The following is a 20358-nucleotide window of genomic DNA, read 5'->3' as shown; positions in this document are numbered from 1 at the left end:
TAATAAAATTCTGTCATGACCTATAAGATCTGTCTTTCAGTGTTACATGGCTGTGGTAGTTCAGCTGCATTGAAATTCGACAGGTGTGTAACTGCAGGTAGTAGGTTTTTGTTTGTTTTGTTTTGGTTTTTTTTTAAGCATAAACTGCGTTTTGGGATCTGGCCTTCTACATGATTAGCTTTCTGATTAGCTTCTCAATGCTAAGATTTATTTTAATTGTTCCACATGGAATTTCCTGAAGTGTTGAGCACTTGCACAGCTTAAATTGCAGGATTACTGGTTCAGAACTGGCAAACAAGCATTGTGTATCTTTTTATTTTTCTTTAAAGGTTAAAGTGGTGTGTGTTTTCTATTTGCACTTTTCCTGTGAGGAGGCAGGAGGGCTGTCAGGAAAGGGATTCTTTCTAAGATGCAGTAATGACTTTTCCCAGATGTCAGATATCCCAAAAACAGCTGGGTGTCCCCCTTTTCTTTTTCTAATGGCTATTGATAGTGTAATCAAGAGTCAAAATATCATTAGTGACAGCTGACTGCACTGTGAAATGCTCGCTCTCCTCTCTTGGGGAGCTGTAGTCAAATAGACACTTTAAGTGGGCTGTCTCTTCTATGCTTTTCTTCAATCCAGTATCTCCAAAGATTTGTTCTTCAACACACATGCTCCCTTACAAATCCAGTGCTTGAAGATTGTTACCTTCTTCCTCCAGCTGACAGTTAGTCAAAGACGATGTTTCTGGGCTATATTTGTGCCCAGGCCTGACCCAGAGTAAGAGCTGATGGTGCTCAGTGGGATTATCACCAGAGGTGTATTTTCCTGGTGCTTTGGAGCTGGGAAAACCAACTTGCTACTGGTGTTGCCTGTCCGCAGATCACAGCTTCTGTCTCCCCTCAGGTACAAGTCATGGGGGCGAGTCTGTTGTCTGCAAGGCAGTTGTAGTCAAAGGTTAATGAAAATAAAAAGGAAAAAAAAAGAAAATCGTGTCATCACCTAATAGTTTTGGTGAGGAAGCAATAGTTAAGGCAGAAGGTGGATTTATTGGACTATAGCCCCGTGCAAAACTTCTTTGCATTCTTCTCTCTTTAATGTGACTGTGAAAAGGAAGAGAGGGTGAAAATCCAGGTGAAGGCTTTTTGTCCTTGTCTTTGAGATTTCCTCTGCATACAAACACCACAGGGGCTAAAGGATTAGACTGGACATTGAAATTTCTAGCAGCTGACAGGGTGGGTCCCATGTTCAGGAAATTTAAGCTTGTGTTTGGATGTTTCTAGTGCTTGGAGTACTTAAAATTTGCTGGATGTCACCATAAAACAGGGTTTACTGATCTTAAGATCAGATATAAGATACTTTTAGGACATAGAGGTCTTGTCCTTTTAGTTTTTGTTCTTATAGGCCTGGTCCTGAGGGCCACCATGAAGGAGAACTGCAGTCCCTGGCTAACATCCTTGAAGGTTAATAAGCCCCAGCACTTCACTGAAGTATAAGCAGTCTTAAATAACAGTATTATGGGAGAGAAGTCTGTATTTCTATTTTCGTATAGAAGATAGTTCTTACTAAAGATATTTCATTTTAGAAGGCCTTGGATACTCTGCCTCCAAGATATTGTGGAGTTAAATATGAGCCTCTTCAAGTGGAAAAAAAAATAATCTTGGTGCAAATATTTTATTCATGTAATATAGTACTGTTGGAAATGAAGAAAGGGAAAAAGTCTGATGTTAAAACAATCCCATAACTTCAGTGATTGTATTGGTCTTTTTTATGGTCATTTACACCAAAATTAGTTCTGTAATGAAGAGCTAACATGCTGTTAGAAGCTACAAGGAACCCAGCTGGCCTTTAAATATAGCTGATTTAAAATCATGTGGAATGCTGTCCTTTCAACAAGGGGAACCAAAAGAGTTCTTAATAAACTGAATGTAAGTCTTCTGGGTATAATGTGACCATTTGTTTATATACCTACCCTTTGAGAAGTGAGTTTTAATATAAAGACTTGTTTTTAAATAAATTTCATGCAAATAAACAGAACAATTTCTCTGATTGCACTGAACCTGAAACTCTGATTTTTATATACACACACACCCCCAAAACAAAAAAAGTTTGCAGGTGGATTTTTAGCGTTACAGCAAACACAAGTGGAGGCAAGAATAAATTTTGTTTAAAAAATTATAAAAGAGACTTATGCAGTATTGTACGGAACAGGCATTTATTGTATTAAATGCAGTTCTATCCATAGGAGGATCTTTTTTATTTTTTTTTTCCCCTTACAAAACACTATCAATGTCTTTTTAAAATTTTAATTTTATGGATGTGGTGCTGTGGGTGCATTCTGACCCTTGCATTCTGTAATCGGGTAGCTTGTGCTAAAATATTGGACAGGGACACAGATAAAAGATAGTATGTACTGTTTGATCGCTCTTGGATCATTACTGCAGCTAAGCCTTTCTGTTCTGATGTTACCATATATATATATATGTTACCATATATGTATCTTTCTCTAATATATATACAATGGATAAAAGGAAGAGTTTACCTTTATAAGGTTGGTGTGAATAGTCCATCTTAAATTATTATTCCATTATTAAATTATTAAACCCCCTGCTCATGGCAGGGGGGTTAGAACTAGATGATCTTTAAGGTCCCTTCTAACCTGAACCATTCTATGATTCTGTTTTCTTAACGCTTTACTTGTTGCTGCAAAGCGTGGATTAACTTGAATTTACATGATGGCTAGTAAGCATTGGAATGTCTTACTTCATCTCCCACGCTGCATTTTGTTCTGCTTTAAAAACAGTCTTAAAAAAAAATGAAACAAAAACCAAAAAAACCCACCAAAAATCTTTATCGTTCTTGCATGATCTTATGCTGTCATTGCGTTTATTTTTTCTGCTCAGTGATCCATCAGTGCATGTTGCTCTGACTTCTTTCTTTTCCATTGCCTTGTCTGATAATCACTGTACATTGTGTTACTGTCTCACCCTTGGAGCATTGCGCCAACAGACTTGAACCTCTGTTGCATCTGGGGCCCCATTTCCCAGTGGATTTCCCCACCTCCCCGTTTCTAACTGTGGTAACCCTGTATATCTGCCAGCATTCCTTGTGTGCTGTATTGCCTGTGGGATTGGGTTGGGTGCCCTGAAACGAAAATTTGTGTCCAGAAGTAGAATTTAAATACTTCTTTTTCTTTCTTTTTTTTTTTTTTTTTAATAATTGAACTGCGAGTCTTCTTTCCTTAGGGCAGGGATCATTAGGAAAATCTTTGGTTCTAATGTGCTTTTTGGCATAGGAGGTACATCCCTGAGTTTTGTTCTGTTTTTATTTTAGTACCTTGGGCTAAACTGCTAACATGAATGCCTCTGTGCTGTTCGCATACACTGAACTACTGAACCCAGAAGAATTAAAAAAATCTCAGATGTTGTGGTATTGTTCAGGATAGGATTTTGCATTATTTGTAACAGAATTTAATTGCAGGCTGCCAGAAGGTGTGGTCTTGCTGGATCTAATATTGTTTTCTTTGGGATTTTTTTTGCAGCCAGAGGGTGAACTGGATCAGCTTCTTGTTACAAAATTAGTATTGTCTTTTTTTATGTTCAGTCAGATCAACGAGCTGATCCAATGCACCCGATGCAACTGGCAGTGCAGTCACTCACTCAAGCTCAAGGGAGGGGTTGGGAGCACCCAAGCATGTCCCCCTTTTGCAGCATCCTGCAGCTGGACTGGATTGAGGTGTTACTGAACAGGGACGTGCTTGTGTTTTCTGGTTATGTTATAGTTCCCCAGAAATCGTGTGGGTGTGGTAATTGCAAAAATATTTTATTGTAGATAATGTTCCAATAGAAATACAAGCTATAATAAATCTTTTTTCTTTAAAGTATTGTAAATTTGTCGTGAGGACTCTGTAGTTATTACTCTTTGCCTTCCTTTCCTCCCCACATATTATTTATTGAGTCAGTAGAATAATACGGTGAGATTTCTTGCCTATATGTATCCTGGGTTTATGCTACTTAAAGCTTTAAATAATCAAATCTTAACAAATCTCCAATGACACTTACATCCACCTTTTATAGAAAGTTATTTGTAACCTATGTTTTTTGATAACACTTCAGAGGAAATAATATGAAATGTCTGGGGCCTGCTGTTTGATAAAGGCAGGCCATTTAAGCATGAAGGCTGGGGGACTACTGTGATAATGCACTGGGGCTGGGCAGCTGATTAGATATGAACACTACTTACTGACAACAGCGATCCCCACTGCATATGGTGTTTTCTGAAGAGAAAACTGCTGCTTTCAAGGATTTTGTAGCAGCGTTTTCTGAATGGTTAGCTGACGACTGATCTTTAAAAGGTATTTGAAAGCCTGTAGCATCTGAGAAGGGAAGATCAATACTTCATGTGCACTGTAGATCAAGAATGATAAGAATAATGTTTAATAATTTGAGAAGGATTTGATTTGGTATTTTTCTGTGGTGTGTCGGGGGCTTTTTGGTTGTGTTGTTTTGTTTGTGTTTTTTTTCCTTCCACCCTCCAATCTAACTTGCCGGCATTTTTGCTTCTGCAGGCGAAAGCTATGTATGTGGTTCCATAGAACCCTTCAAGAAACTGGAGTACACGAAGAATGTAAACCCAAACTGGTCAGTGAATGTTAAGACAACTTCCACTTCTCGTTCAGTGCCGTCCCTTGCCACTGCTAAAGGAGGTACTCCAGATGCAAAAGAGAATAAGGATTTCATTAGGCCTAAACTAGTCACTATCATCAGAAGCGGAGTGAAACCACGGAAAGCAGTCCGCATCCTGCTCAACAAGAAGACAGCACATTCATTTGAACAGGTTCTTACTGATATAACCGATGCCATCAAGCTGGATTCAGGGGTGGTTAAACGCTTATACACACTAGATGGAAAACAGGTAAGAATTTTCATGATGATAATTCTCAGCATGAAGAAAAGAAAATTTTCCAAAAGGAAAAGAAGAGCACATTAGTTAAAAGTTACTTCATTCTAGAATATAGAACCATGTCTTCTACTCTTTATAGTGTACTTAAGATCTGTGAGCAGTTTGGAAACACATCATGAAGCATTACTTGGTCTCAGTGATGGTCTTACCATTTATGATAAAAGGTCTAAAACTGTCAGTTGAAAGTGTGATGTGGTTTTGGCTCTGCATGCCGGAAATGGAGGATGAAGGAGGTGATTTTAAAGAAGCTCATTCTGTTAACTTGTTTCAGCTTTTTCTTGCAGCAATTTTATGAGTCATTGTACTTGCCTTTCCATAAACTGTAAGAATAAACAATGAGGACACGTTCCACCATGATAAATGCAGGCCTCCTGCTGTCCAGAGTGACCAAGTCATGAGTCTCACTGCAGCTAGAATGGATGAAGAAGGTGCAAGCTTAGAAAACGAATGATCTTTTTCCCTTTTGCAGGAAAACAGGTAGGGTTATGTGTGGTGACCACACTTATTGAGGAGTCTCTTGTAGGTTACATGTTGTTTCTTCTATGACATACCTTCAAGTAATGTCTCTTTTTTGATGACTTATTAAATTGGGGTAGAGTGAGATTTGAGAGGCTTCTTATTGAACTTGGAGATAGAGGGGCAATAAAAAATATTACAGAGTAATCCTACTTCTTTTTTTGTCTTTAACTTTATTTGTAATTTATCTACGGACATGTGTTAATTATAGCAAAACGGGAGAAGCTGATAACCTGGTGAAGGGCAAGACTAATTTCAGCATGACCTGAATTGATTTAGAGCAATGGTGACTCTAGAGAAATAAGGCAGATACTTGCATTTACAGATGTAACTTATTAAACTGAAGAAATGATAGAGGTATAGAATGTGGGTAGAAAGATGGACGGATGTCTCCCTGAGCAGCTAGAAGCTGCTAGAGATATTTCTCCTGTAACATAGCTGTGTTTTACAGATTCTAGGCTTAACAATTTGCAGATATACGGCTAACAGTGTAGCTGTCAGGAGATGCTGCAAAATGTGCTTGGTACAGGTAAATGGTCAGCTAGATCCAGTGGTGATCCTAACATGTCCACAGTTACTGGGGTTAGTATACAAGCATAGCTCTGGAAACAGCTACAGCAATACCCTCTGATCTCAGAGAGGGCTCGTTGATGGACAAGCCGCTTATTCAGAGCACCGGTTTAAATTGTAGCCAAGTGTGGCTTGACCAGAAGTCCCTTCCATCTGCAGTTTTGTATCGGTAACCTCTGACATCAGTTACAGACAATAGTTCAGTTCCTGATGCCTATAAATGATCCCATTACTGTGACTTCATTGGGAACTTTGACCTGGAGCAAAAATGTGGACGTGAAGTTCTTTTTGCCTGCAGCAAAGGTAAAGTGCGTGTCTGGGGAAACTCGCAACTCCTATCTTTCTTACCTTGTCTCATGCTCCAGGGAGCACCAACGCTAGTAAATTTGAGAAAAGAGTTGAGATTCAAGGCCAGGCTGGATGGGGCTTTGAGCAGCCTGGGCTAGTGGGAGGTATCCCTGCCCATGGCAGGGGGGTTGGAACTAGATGATCTTTAAGGTCCCTTCCAACCGAAACCATTCTATGATTTAAAAGCTGCAGAGATCAGTGGTGATCTCTACTGTGACCTTCACAGAAGATCTTGAGTGACTCTTCCAGTTCCTGTAAACCCTCTCAATAAAAAGGGACGCATATCTGTTTTGTATTATATATGTAAATAAACTTGTGGTTTAGTTATGAAGAAGTGCAGCCTGGAAGGATGTCGATGCGGCTTATTGTCTCCTGGATAATGTGCTCACTTTTTTTTTTTTTAAATATATATTCCAAACTCCCCTCTAATGCGTGTGCTTAAAACAAAAAAAAAGCCTTTACACCTGTTTCAGAGCTCTAATTGCTGGAGGTAAATAGTACTATCATACTACTGGGGGGAAAGGGAAGACCAGGTTTTCTTGACCTTGATGTTTTCAATGTTCAGCTGAATCCTTTCTCAAGTCATGGGATTTGAGACGAGCTTAAATCACTGGTGTGCTGGGGCATTTGTTACCTACCTCATAGCCTGTAACCCTCCCGCCTAAAGGCTCTCCCGGAGACTGGTGTCTCCACATGTATTCGCTCCTTTCCTTTCTGGCTGTTCTGTTGAAATTGCACAGCTGGCTGCCTAACCCTGCTGGTAAGGGCAGGATTTGGGGGAAGGTGTGTGTGTGTTGTGCCAGTGTAATGGAGACTTTGCTCACTGCACGTACAAAGCAGCTTTGCTGGCAGAAAGGGAAATGAGTGATCCCGTGCTCAGCAGGAGCAGCCTGTTGCTCGCCCCTGCGCGGGGAAGTCATTGATTTCCTGTGCTGCTAAGCAATCGCTGCTCCGTTTTCCTCTGCCAAAAGCCTGAGCTCCCAGATGGCGTTGGGGGCACGATGATGGATTTCTTTATTGCTAAACTCAAGCTGTGAATGATTACTGGGAGTAAATCCATGGCAAATCCAAAATTTTCCCAGTAGTGTTTATAGCTGGGAACTTCTACTGTGACTCCTATTGGAGCTTGGAAGGTTCTGGAAGAGCCTGTGTTCAGTGGTTAAATCTACAAATCTGTGATTAAATCTTTCATCGCTAACTTAAAAATCAATAAAATCTTAAAGCTCTGAGCCAAGAAAAGTAATTTACTGTAAGGATAAGAGACTAAAGCTCTCCATGGATTATTTGTTGGGAATGTAACTTGGAGAAAGGCTGTTCTCTACAGTCATCTCTTGTGAGTTTATTTCATGAAGCCAACACTGGAATTACCCATCCATGGCAAAAATTGGCATGAGTCTCCTATATCGTTAGTGCAGATGGGCAATGAAGTATGCATACTGGTGGTGGGTACTATCATTAGATGCCTCAGGCTAATCAAAAGAGAGTAGTAGGAGTCCAGAGTCTTAACTGGGCATCTGAGTCAGGTGGTTGTCCCATACTGACACTACACATTGAGGAACTGAGCTTCAATGCTTTCCCTCCAACATCCTGGTTAGTTGTGATGTTTTCGTTTGTATCTCTAAAGGACATTAATGAATGTGCTCAGTTAAAAGAAATTTAAATGGTGCCTATGAAATTTGATGACAATGCAAAGAGCTTGTCTTGGTGAGGCAGGTAGTGCTGGGACACTCAGTACCTGAGGAAAGTTATAATTTCTGGTACTGAGTAGGTGTGTACTTTGGATTTCATTCATTTAATTTAGTTTTGTTAAAATGTATTTCTTGTTACAGGCAGGGTGACTAGTGGTTTATTCCATTTACTTATAACTCATGTTAGAATCTATATTTTGACTGCAATATTTCTGAAACTTCAGAGTATAATTTAATTTGCACAAAAAGGGGCATAACATACAACTGTAATCTGATCATATAGCACATTGGTGTCCTGTATTTAGCATACATTCACAGTTCAGTTATTAATGATTTATCAAAGCAGGGTAAGTTTCATACTGTGTCTAGAATAGTATATGTGTATTTTTATGGATGTACTTATTTTTTCTACTGGTACAATGAACTGGTGATGTTTGGAGGAAGAGAGAGAATCACTTCCCTGTAAGATACTGATGAATCTGAAGATGATGATGGGACTCTAGAAAGTGTTTAACAGTCTTACGAGCTCAGGCCAAAATTAAAACCTATCCAGGGGGAGGTCTTGAAGTGTTCTTCTTGCCAAATTTGCTGTGTAACAAAAATAAAAATAGAATGAATAGGTTTAATAGCTGCTTGTAGGAATTCAGATCATGAGGGCACTTACTGTGAGCATTACTTTTTTTTTTTTTTTAATATTAAAAGGTTGTTTAAGTGCATGAAAAGACATTGTTAGTATTGACCCTTAACATTCTCAGGTACTTGTGCAGAGAAGGGACACTTTCTTGTTGCTAAAGTATGTCTTGCTTTACTGTAGCTGCACTATTTCAGTTTATTTTTTAGTTTTTTAACCTTCCCTTAACAGTAGGTGTCATTTTTAGTTTGATGTGCATGAAAATATGGTTTTGTAAAAGGCAGTGTGTGTATACACACAATGCAAACATCAAGGGTACAAGCTGCCCGTGGAGATAGAGCCTGGTTGCTGTGTTGCAAGCTCAGTTCTCTGGTTTCTGTGTACCAATGCACTTCTAGAACAACACCAACGATAAAATGAGAGAATACCAATGGTGGTCACATATAACAGCAAAGCTGTGAAACAGTGCAGTTTTTAGAAGCGGTATGGTGTGTGCATTTGTACAAGGTATTTACAATTTGCATGTTTAGACAAAGACTAAAGTTTGGACAAAAGTGCTTTATCACCTTGTAAGTCCTCCATTTGCTTTTGGAAGAACAAACATCTGGTTTATAATGAGACCTCCTTATTTGAACAGGTGGTTTGTTTAGCTTAACTAGATGCAATCATGCAAATTATTTTTTCAGTTGAAGTATTATGCTGTGGATTTGGCTCTAGACAGCTAAGTGGTCAGTGGCAGAGATACCAGAATAAAAGTCACTATCTGATTTTATTTTTTAAAAAATATTTTATTTCAAATCAAACTACCTTTACAAATATGAAATACAGCTACTGTTACTTAAAGATACCTTACAGAAACGTGTGTTGAGAGGCGGAGGGTGGAATGGGAGCGAGTCCCTCAATAACCTTGCTTTAAGCCATTAAAACCACTTTTAAAAAATTGTGGCTGCAAGGAGAGGGAACATCACAGTGCTGGAAAGCTTGACGACTCTTCATTGGGTGGAATGTGTTTTTGTTTTCTATTGGAACCCCACTGTAAAGGGGATATGATACAAACAAGCTCCCTCTCCTGTGGACTTCTCTCTGTGAAGGCACCTAATATCTTTAATTTTTGACAAGGAATTAGTACTACTGTTTTAATAAAGTACTCTCTCAAGAAAAAGAAACCAACTCTTTGCACCTACACCTAAACTGAACATGTGCTTTGTATTGTTTTGCTCTTAACAAGTCAAAAACATTTGGTAATAATGTCTGTATTCTACAGTAAATTCTTGGCCAAATCTACCCTTTTGTAGGGTGGATTAAAGATCTCAAATGTCTTTCTCTAGACCTTGATTGTCATTGGTACAGAAAAGCCTACATAAAGCATGGTAGGTATCGTTCATGAAAAAACATTCTCTGCTTAGCATTTGTGTAGCGTATGTTATACAACAATCTAGACAAAATAAATGTTAAACAAAATCCAATTTATGTGCAGCAAGTGACTTGTTTTGTGTGTGCTGTGTAATTTTGATTCACATCAGCGCTTGTAATCAGTTCCATTCTTAATATAGAAGGCGCATTTAAATTTAAGGGTGACTGGTTGTGCCTGCTCTTTTTATTTGTTCTTCAGTTGTAGTTGCCATCCACTTGAGATGCATGCAACTTAAAATTATTTGTAATTTGAAAAATGTGGACAATAAGAGCTATTTTATCTTCTGTATGACCTCTCTCGAGTGCAGTAATTTTAACTTCTCTCTTTTGTTGAAGGCTTTGGAGCGCCCTGCCAGCCACAGGCACACAGGGGTTGTGTTGATTGAACATGGTGAATTCTCTGTGAGATGTAGCTGTGAGACACTGACTAATTGGGAGCAAATGTTAAGTAAGGCGGCTTCTGCAGATCGCACAAGCATTTTATCAGGGAAGCAACAGCTAGAGAAACTTGTGCTTATTTTTGAGGTGGTACTTTAATATTGCACCTCAGGACCTGAAACCCATTGTGCTTACACTGTACAAACTGTTTCTTTCCTAAAGGGTTTCTAATGTGAATAGTGGATGGCCATACCCCTCAGAAAATACCTGTGCTGCTTAATTTTAGACAGGAAGTTTAGGGCCCTGTTTGGGAGATGCTAACTGAACACTGTGTTACGTAGCTGTGATAGACACTGTCTAAGAACAAAGAGCACCTCTCCAGCTTTTAATACACCTCACTTTTCCTCCTTCCTGCCTGCAGTATATTTAATCAAAAACTTTTTCTTTCTCTGGAAGATATATAATTTCTGGCTTTGGTATTTTGAAACTGATTTTGGGGCAGGACTTAAAAGATGAGGATTTTTTTCTCAATACTGGGATAAAGACCCCTTTTGAAGACATGATAGACAATTTTCAGTCACTGATTGTTTTGTTGTGTTTGTTTTTCAGTCTGTCTCAGCAGGTGGTGATGGGGTCTGAGGGCCTTGGAAGATTCTTATGACTCCTATTGAGAGAAGTGGACTTCCATTACAAATTAGTCTAGTAAGAAAAACATCAAAATCTGGTTCAAAATCATTCAAATACATGCTAGGGTAGACAGTTTGCTGGCAATTGGTATTATCCTGGTGTTAGAGGAGAGCTGTGATAGGTCCTTGAACCCTTGTGGCTCTGGGTAGGCTGTTTTGATGTCATGTTATGACATTGACTAACACATTTAATTGTTACTCAAATAAAGTCTTCTGTAAAGAAGAGAACAGAAGCCCATTCCTAATTGAAATCAGTGTGTTCATTCATTTGTCTGAGGTCGGTTCCTATTAAGCTGAGATTGACAACTGTGTTGCTCCATCTCTAAAAGCTCTCTTCACAATAGAAGTTTCCAGGGTTGCTAACTGGCATCCCTTAAGAACTGAAGGCTGACTTTGAAAATTAAGGAGAGAAGGTGCCATCTTCTGCGACCTTTAGATTGGCTTTCATGCTGTGCAAAAGAAAAGCTGTTATTAATTGAATAAGACTCAGAACTTGCATATCTGCTTCAGTATGCTTTAAATATCACATAAGTTGATCTTACTGTCTTATAAGGATATACAGCTACTCATCAGAGAGTTTGTGCACAGTTAGAAACCCTTTTTAAGGAAGAGTAATTTCCAGGTCCTTAAAGGCAGAGTATCATATTTTGTAAGTGTGAGGAAGGGTGCCTCAGTGGGAAGGAGATGGTGTGGTCATTCAGAACTATCAGTTGCTAGAATAAGTGTCCTTTTCCTGTACATCTTGACTTTGCTTCATTACTTTAAATGTACAATATAACTAAGAAGAGCTTCTCATCCAGTTAAGTATTGCTGACTAGGGGGGGGAGGAAGAGCAGGTGGAAACATCCCCAACTATATGGTCGTGGTGGTGGTGGTTTTGGGTGTGGTTTTTGTCCTTACTTGTTTGGTGAAAGGGGACTTGGAAGAGTGCTTTCAGATTTCTCTGATGATGCTCACGAATGTGTTGTGGAGATGGGTGTGAGATTACTGTTGATCACTGAAAAGAGTCTCCACTGTTCACTACTAACATGCAGTCCTCAGGACCAGATAGGTTCTCTTGTCAACAGCTGAAATCTTTTTGTGCTTTATGCTTTCAAATAGTAGTTGTCCTAAACTTTCTCTGTACTGTTCCTGCTTCCTGCTGAGGTACTGTATTTCGTGACTTTCACTGAATGATCTGAGCTCAATAGTTTGAAGACTTTACAGTGTGGATTGCCAAACTGTCATGTTCACTGGAATGATTTTATTTTTACTGTCTGAAGCTGTTAGAAATATTTTTTTCATTGGCATAAGTAAGTGTGGTGTGTGTATTTCCTGTCTCCCTGTCTCTGAAGTGGTATGATGTAGTAAGACTGTAAAATAACCAAAAAAAACCCCAAAAAACCCCCAAAACAAAAAACCAAACAACCAGCAAAAAAACCCCACTAAAAACAAAACCAACCAACCAAAAAAGTAACGAATCTTGAATTTGCTGGGTTGTTTCTTTTCCTTCTAAAAGTAGTTGTTACAAGAAGATTAAGAATTACAGCCATTTAGCAGAATTCTAAGCATCATCAAAAGAAAAAAACATTATCATCTCATCGTTTTTTGTAGTAGGTGTGTCTTTCCTAAGAAATTAAATTATACTATTCATAGGAAAAAGTCTTAGTACTGCATGTGGCTTATTAGAATTTAAATACTTGTTTTTTAATGTAGGCATTTTAGTGTAATTTTGTCCTTGTTTTGTTGTGCCTTGAATTTTTGCACCAACACTGGGAAAATCTTGATAATCTCTCTTTTGAAAAAGTTAAATTAATAAACTAAAGGCTGATAACTCAAGTTTGAACAGCTGCCTGAGACTTAGTGCAATTATGTCCTTGATTACTTACTTCTTTCCACTCACATTTCTCTTCAACAACTTTTTGCCAAGCTGTTGTGTAGAAAAAAATTCTTCCGTGAATGATGAATATTGAGAGGGCAAACTATATAAATATTCTGTTGCTGACTGTCTCTTTCTGTGAAGCCTAATCCTTTAATTTCTCTCTACCTGTTTATAGGAACCAAGATTTTTAAACTACCACAAAACATAATTGATATTAGCAAAATAGTCCTAACATTACTGACAGTGGAGGAAATGGTAGTGATAGCCTAATTTTGTACCTTGCTTTTTCTAATTAAGCTTTTATGAACCTGGTTTCTTTTCCGAAACTGCAGTCAACTGTGAAGGATCTTATCTTATTTTCGATACTTTCCAACTTCTTAAGCCATGCACTTTGCCATCTATTACAGTGAGTGGCAAGAAACACAAATGTCTTTGGATATTCTACCTGTTTGGTCTGGAATTGCCTCTCATGGTTCTTTTTCCACAGAAAGCGAGTCTAGGGCAATGACATACTTCTCGGGTGCTCATCAGGTTAATCAAGATGAATTCAGGTCTCTAACTAGAAAGATTCTTTCTTAAATGAACCCTGCTACATACAGAAGTTGGAGATGCAATTCTGTTTCCTTATTCTGCGTGTCTGAGGATTTCTCCTGAGAATTTCAGTAGAAGTGGGACTGAGACTTAGACGATGTTCAGGGACAACAATATTAAGTATTATTAAATCAGTGATGTACAATGTATTCTGCCCCTTTACCCCTCCATTCCTCTTTAAGCTTGAAACTAATTTGTTCAATCCTGTAGGAACTATTGACTTAATCTCTTCTGAATCTACGTCCCCAGTACTGTGCGCCAGTTCATGGAGGCAGAACGTCCCGACTCAATCAGATTTAGGAACTAATACAATTACCATTAAGTTAAAATATTTCCATTGTGCTGAATGAAGACAGTAGTGTGCTGAAAATGTCTCAGGTTTTTATAAATAAAACTCTTCTGAGGCTGTTTTCATGATATCACTGGTTAATGGTATGTGACAAGGTGTATATCACATATAGTTTGTTCTTAAATTTTATTAAGTATTTTCTGTTACATTTTCCCCCCAAAAAACTTTTGAAGTAGGTCAGACCACCTGCTACAACGAGGTTTTTTTCTTGAGAAGGCTGCTGAGGACGGAATTGAGCTTCTTTCATAGGACTGAATGCTTGAATTCATAGAAGAGCAAAGAAGTCTTCAGGGACCTGAGGTATGCAGGACAGAGTATGGTACTTTACACATAGATAAAAATGAGGACAGATGGGTTTGAAATTACCAGAGAAAAGTGAGTTTAAGTTTAGAAAGCAAGACAGAAGACCGTAGTATGCTCCCACTGGAAACGGCAAAGCATTATAGGGTTTTGAATTCATAGTTGGATTGTTGCTGATAATAAAACTCATGTTAAGTAGTGAAGGCTGATTTACCTCTTCACTTGTCTGGTGGATTTGGTTTTCCATTAAATGTTGGATCTCAGAAACTTCTTTTAAATAAAACTCCTCTGAGCTTTAATAGCTTAAAACTGTAAGAGACATTTACTCATTGAGTGAACGGAGAGTGAAATCTCAGTTTGAACTGCTTTTAATTATCTTTTTGGCTCAGTTGAAGCAACGATTTTCTCAAAGCTGCCAGTCCGTAGGGGAAGATTTGGGGCATCTTGTGGAATAGCCAGGGTAGAGTGATTAAAAGTGAGAGAAGACAGACGTTGCTTGAAATGCACATGCTGACTTTTTAAATAGAAGAATGTTTGCTGTTTAAAATACCTTCACCTGCATACCCTTGCAGCCAGGTTATGTGTCTGTTTTGCATTAATTTGAATTGCAAACTGCAGCTGCTGCTATATAGCATGCATCCAAAAGCTCAACCTTTGACTCTTTATTCTAATTGTCCCCTAAATATCCTGCTGTCTCATGTTCCCGTTCTTGATTTCTTATCTGCCTCTGAATCATTTGTTCCTGAAGGTTTTCTAGGACACTCCTTCACTGTCTTTGAGTTTTTAACTACTACTTCTGTGTATTTCAGCAACTCCTTTTCATTTAAAATCTAGCAAACTCTGAGAAATGACACTTTCTGTGGGGTTTGTTTTGTGTGTGAAATGGTCTCCTGAGCACAACGTCCAGATTCTACAGTCCGGCTCTTTGGTTCTGTTTGTGTATCTCGTATGCTTAAAATCAAGATTTCTTTAACCTTCTGCTGTTTCTCCATGTATGAAACGTGTGTTTGCAACTTACGCCTACACAAAATCTGAATTCAAACTAATGCAATATATGGAGTGTTTAAGTGGCATATGTACATGCTCCTTGGAGAGGAAATAACTTTGAGAAGGAGGTGAGTGTAACACACATGTGTTGTGGGAAACGATCCTGGCACGCTAGACACTGATAATGAGAGACCCTATGTTCACATGAGAATAAACTCATGCATGCCATAATTCTGTCGTGACGCTTAAGAATGAAAAGGTTAAAAACATAGACGTTCATGATCATTAAAAAGTCCATGTATGGCATTGTTGATTCTGATACAGAGTAGTTTTATTTTCTGTCCCCTTCTTATTGTAGCTATGTGAGCATGAACAGGGTCAGTGCCCCTCTTTGTGGGTATGATGGTGGTAGCAGAGTTTATACCGAAGCAGTGGGTTTAGGGTGAGAACACCTGGAATACAAAAAGGCACTGTATTGTTTCCTGTTGTCTGAGTAGCCTATATTGCTATTTGAAATGCTATTGTACCTCTCTTCTTTTATTCTTGCTACTTAAAAATACCTCCTGTGCTCCAACATGTTTTCTGTATATTTGTGAAAAAGAAGGCGGCTTATAGGCTTTAAGGAAAAAAATTGGTATTTGGATGTTTCAGTTTCTAAACCAGAACACATCTGTTCTGGGGCAGATTGAGGAGCGTTGCGAATACTCTGGAGGAATCTGTTTAAATAGAGTGTGATCTTGATGAATTGGGAACACGGACTGCAATCAGTGTAAAATTTAATAAGGCAAATATGAAGCAGGTAATGTAGGAAAGAATAATCAAATGGCCTATCAGAAATAGAGGAACAGAAACCAGATGAGAGTGCAGTTAGCGTGATATGCGAAGGTTTTCAATGCAAGAAGGGTTGAGCATTTCGTTGCAGTGGGATGGTGGAAAAGCATATGTACGTCGGAGAATGGGACATAAAAGTAGGAAGTGTTTAGTTGTTGTGCAGTTGATTAGGATCTTTGTGAAAGCAGGTGTTGACATCTGCTTTTTTCATGAGAGATAGGCAAACTAAAATATCTGTATAATAATCTGTAAAATATCTGTACCTTATCTGTAAAGACAATTGGACTAATATCAGCATTGATCGCTCTCAGTATGATGAGCAAAGGTTGAGAGACACATGGTATCTAAAGGGATGAAATAGGAAGAACAGGGCTATTCTAACTCTCTGATAACCAGGAACATTGATACTTGAATTTTTCACTTTTTTGGGGTTAAATTTAGCAACAAATAAACTTGAATATTCAGTATCCGTAGTATGGAGATGCCAAGCAACCAGGTAAAGTCTCTCTGGGGCTCCATTTCTATAATACAAGATTGAAAAGAAGTAAAACCTTTTATAGTCATGTATGAATATTCTGGTAGTTAATAAAATGTCTGACATTTTCAGTTAAAGTATTTGTCAAAATGAATACATCTGCCCCATAACCTTCCTGAAAAATACTTTAAACCAAAATTTATATTGGAGCTTTATTTTAATCTTGTTTAAGCAGCAGTATTTAAATGTGGGGTCCTGATATGTGGCCTGTTGTGTTTTATACTTTGGTTGGTTGTGAGGGGAGGGGGGTGATGAGAGTGAAAGGATGAGACTTTCCTTTCTCTGGCAAGTCTTCAGTGACACTGTAGGAGGATTAGCTTTTAAATGTGGCATCCCTGTGAAAAACGAACCCTTCTATCTGCAGATGGAGGAGGGCTGTCCTAGAAAAGAAAATTAAGCTCTGGTTTCTCTTGTGCTGAGTCCAAGTGAATGCCAGTCATCTTTCACAACATACAGTAGGAACCGCTCTCTTAAATGTTACAGAAGGAGGGGGAGAGGAACAACTGAATGTCACATTGTACCTCTGTAGGAAGAGGAAAGCTTTAACAGTGCTTCGTCTCTTATAGGCAAATGATCAGGCGGATCACTGAAATAAGAGGCGAGTGCTCTGAAAAATGACCTATATTGTGGCTATACTGATTGAAGCTCTTCACCACTGCCTCCAGTTCCTCCCCTGGGTAGGAGAGGTTCTTCCTTGCCTTTAGCTTTAAACTGCAGCATCTTGTCCTTCTGCAGCATTGGAACAGCAAGGTTATGATGTTATGCACTCATCAAGCTTACTTTTTTTTTTTTTTTTTTTTTTAAGCAGCCTGTCACAGCTTAACATCATTCCGGAATCCTGAAATGACAGGCAGCCTTACAGCTCCAAATTTTCTCCCCTAAAAGAACCTAAGTAGAGCGTGTGGGAAGTTTTTGTATCCCAAATCAATGGTAGTCTGTCTGTACAGTAAGTATTTCCGTTCTTTGGGAACAAAGCCTCACTAAAAACATGTACCAACTTTCCTTAGCTTTTTTTCTGTATTATTTTAGATTACTCCCTGGAAATAAGTCTTTAAACTTGGTAGATAAACTCCAAGCAGATTAGAAAAGGTGACAAGTCATTTTCAGCTTGTCAAGTGGAGCTGGAACAGTCCTCCCAGGTGCAGTGGGTGTGTGCTGCATTAGAAAGAACAAAGACACTACTTCTGCCTGCAGTCCTGATCAAGGTTAGGCAGCAAATGCTGGATAACAGTTAAATGTCTGGTTTATGCAAAATAAGACTAAGACATTTTGCTATTAGTAAGGTGTACATAATTCCTCTTTAAATTAGTACTTAATCTCAGTCACTTAGAAATAGAGATGTAGAGAAGGAGAGGCTGATTATTTAGCAGTGGACATGATGATGAGCATGAGACTGGATAATCTGCCCTCCGTGAGGGGAGATACACATAGAAGTTGAGGGAACAATATAAAGTTGTCATGGATGATGCTAGTGGGCTGTAATGGTGAGGCTAAACAAAGTACAGAAGGAACAGCAAGGAGAGTGGAGTTTGTAGAAAGCAGCGCAGAGCTACTGAAAAAAGCTGTAAAGATCACTCGCCTTCTTTACACGGGAGCATGTGTTACATGTAGGTTAGGAAAGGGAACTGATTTACAATCCCATGAAACTCTTACAGGAGCCCTGGGAGTAGAGGGGTTATTGGTAGGCACTGCAGAGGAAGAAGCAGCTGCCTCCTAGAAATTCCCAATAATGCATCCCAAAATAGGAAGAGGGGGGCGCTAGAAGCGTAGATGCTCCTCCATTTCCAAAAACGTAACAAGTAATTTAGAGAGTCTTCTACCATCTGCATAAGCTGTGATGTATCCAAGTATTTATGTTAGATCTTTAGCAAGTCTGAAAAAAATTGAATTGCATACAAATCTCTAGAGTTAATTTGGTGAAGCAGTAGCTGAAGGGGCTTTTTGAATAAAAATTCTAGCAGACAAGACTTAGTAGCCTAACTTTGTTTTGTCTTGTTAGCGAAACCATAATTTGGCATTTTCTTCCCTTTAGGCAACTCTTTTCTATATGACTTTAAAATCTTCTGTAGGCTTCATGTTCTCAAACTTCTTTTCTGAGAAAAGATTTAAGTGCTGTGAATAATACCGTTCTGAGTCAACTGGCTAATGCTAACAGGTTCCAAGTATTGTGACACATCCTGCAATAGAATAATAAACTAAATTAACCTGGGTTTTTTGGTACTGCTCTCATTCATAAAATTTCATACCACGTGAAAACTCTCTTCAGGCATCTTACTTCATTCACTTGCTTCTAAATTGTCATATGGAGGAGAAGCAAGACCATCAGCTACTTACCAACATTGCAAAACAGCTGGGCAAACTGTGCTCTTCCTTGTTTTCTCCCTTCCTATAGGGAAGATGGTGCGTGGGAAGGAGTTGAGGAGGCAAAGGGAATGGTTTGGGGCTGTTCTTTCTTTCCCCCAGTAAATGTAAAGGGATTTCCTGAATGAGGATATGATCAATACACATCAAAAAGAGATATTTTTTTTTTCAAAATTTTTTTTTTTATTCATTCATGACCCTGCATAGTTAGGGTTTTATTCCTTCAGAGATGCCTGCATAAATTTTTGCTACTCAGGAATTTGACCATCTGGGAAGGGCAGGTTGGAGCTCTTTCATTTGCCTATGTATGCGTACACCCGCAATCCAGCGCTCACATTGCTTCTCTTGGGAACAAATAAGGAGTTAGAATTTTTTTCTGCTATTTTTTTTGTTTCTTCCAGTTGGTGTTGTCTGTGAACAAAAACTTGGCATTGTGCTATCTCAGTTATTTTTTCCGGTGGTTTGTCACCCCCCCATTTCTCCCTGCCACTGGTTAGTGTGGCTCAGATTTCCCTCAGCTTGGTGAAGTTTGATGCTGCTGGGTACTAGAGTTGGGCAAAGCCTGTCTGGATTAGTCCATGATTATGGCAGCTGCCTTTATAAGGAAATAGTTTTCATATGTAGGATGACATATACAGGTGTCTTTGGAGAGGAAAGCATTACTAGAAAGTTTGGGGTGGTTCTTCCCTGATCTTGGTCCATCACATGTAAATGCAAACGATCTGCCACTTGCATCAAAATATTTGCTAAAATCTTTTCAGGCTGTGGAAAAAATTGTCACCAACAGAGTTGTCGTCATAATGCTGCTGCTGATCTTTAGAGCTATTGAAGTGTGTTGCTTTCATATGAAAATGTGAAAATCCTTACTTTCAGAGATACTGGGGAAATGTTTGATATTGTTTATGTTTTGGAATGATGAAGGATCCTTAATCCATTGGATGTTTTAGGATGAGGAAAGAAGGAACTGTTACAATAAGCAGTAAACTGCATATTCTTGATTTAACAGATATCACAACAGCTACTTTGTTCCAATAAGGTGGTAGTTTGATGACACTTTGGGGTTCTAATCTTTTTGTGGGTAAACTGAATTCATATAGGCAGTGAAGAATGTATCTGTCACACACTGTTTTGAAACTGTCTTCAAAGTATAATGCTGTCAGATATCCAGGTGGAGTTTTATTGACTGACTTCCTGAAATCAAGGGGAGTTCTGGAAGATTTATGGCTGACCATGTCTTCATCAGAAGAGAATTAGGAGGGCCTAGCGCAGCGTATCTTCCCTTGTTTCTTCAAAAAGCGGAGAATGTGCAACGATGTATTTCAGTGGAATGACTTAACAGCCAACATGCTAATAAAAACTTCCTACACC

The 20358-nt window shown here is 38.8% G+C and overlaps 1 protein-coding gene across 4 annotated transcripts in view; it reads left to right on the top strand.

The window, feature by feature from the left end:
- Positions 1-20358, top strand: part of DCLK1 (doublecortin like kinase 1) — a 253203-nt gene that overhangs the window by 9625 nt on the left and 223220 nt on the right. For all 4 annotated transcript variants that reach the window (XM_063332780.1, XM_063332771.1, XM_063332806.1 and 1 more), the window contains exon 3: positions 4551-4897. In XM_063332780.1, the coding sequence (XP_063188850.1) occupies positions 4551-4897 (347 nt within the window). The remainder of the gene's footprint in view (positions 1-4550; positions 4898-20358) is intronic.

This window comes from Chroicocephalus ridibundus, chromosome 1 (genome assembly GCF_963924245.1).
Source record: "Chroicocephalus ridibundus chromosome 1, bChrRid1.1, whole genome shotgun sequence".
In the NCBI taxonomy this organism is placed as follows: Eukaryota; Metazoa; Chordata; class Aves; order Charadriiformes; family Laridae; genus Chroicocephalus; species Chroicocephalus ridibundus.
The sequence above is the reverse complement of the archived record's forward strand: the minus strand, read 5'-3'. Positions and strand labels throughout refer to the sequence as shown.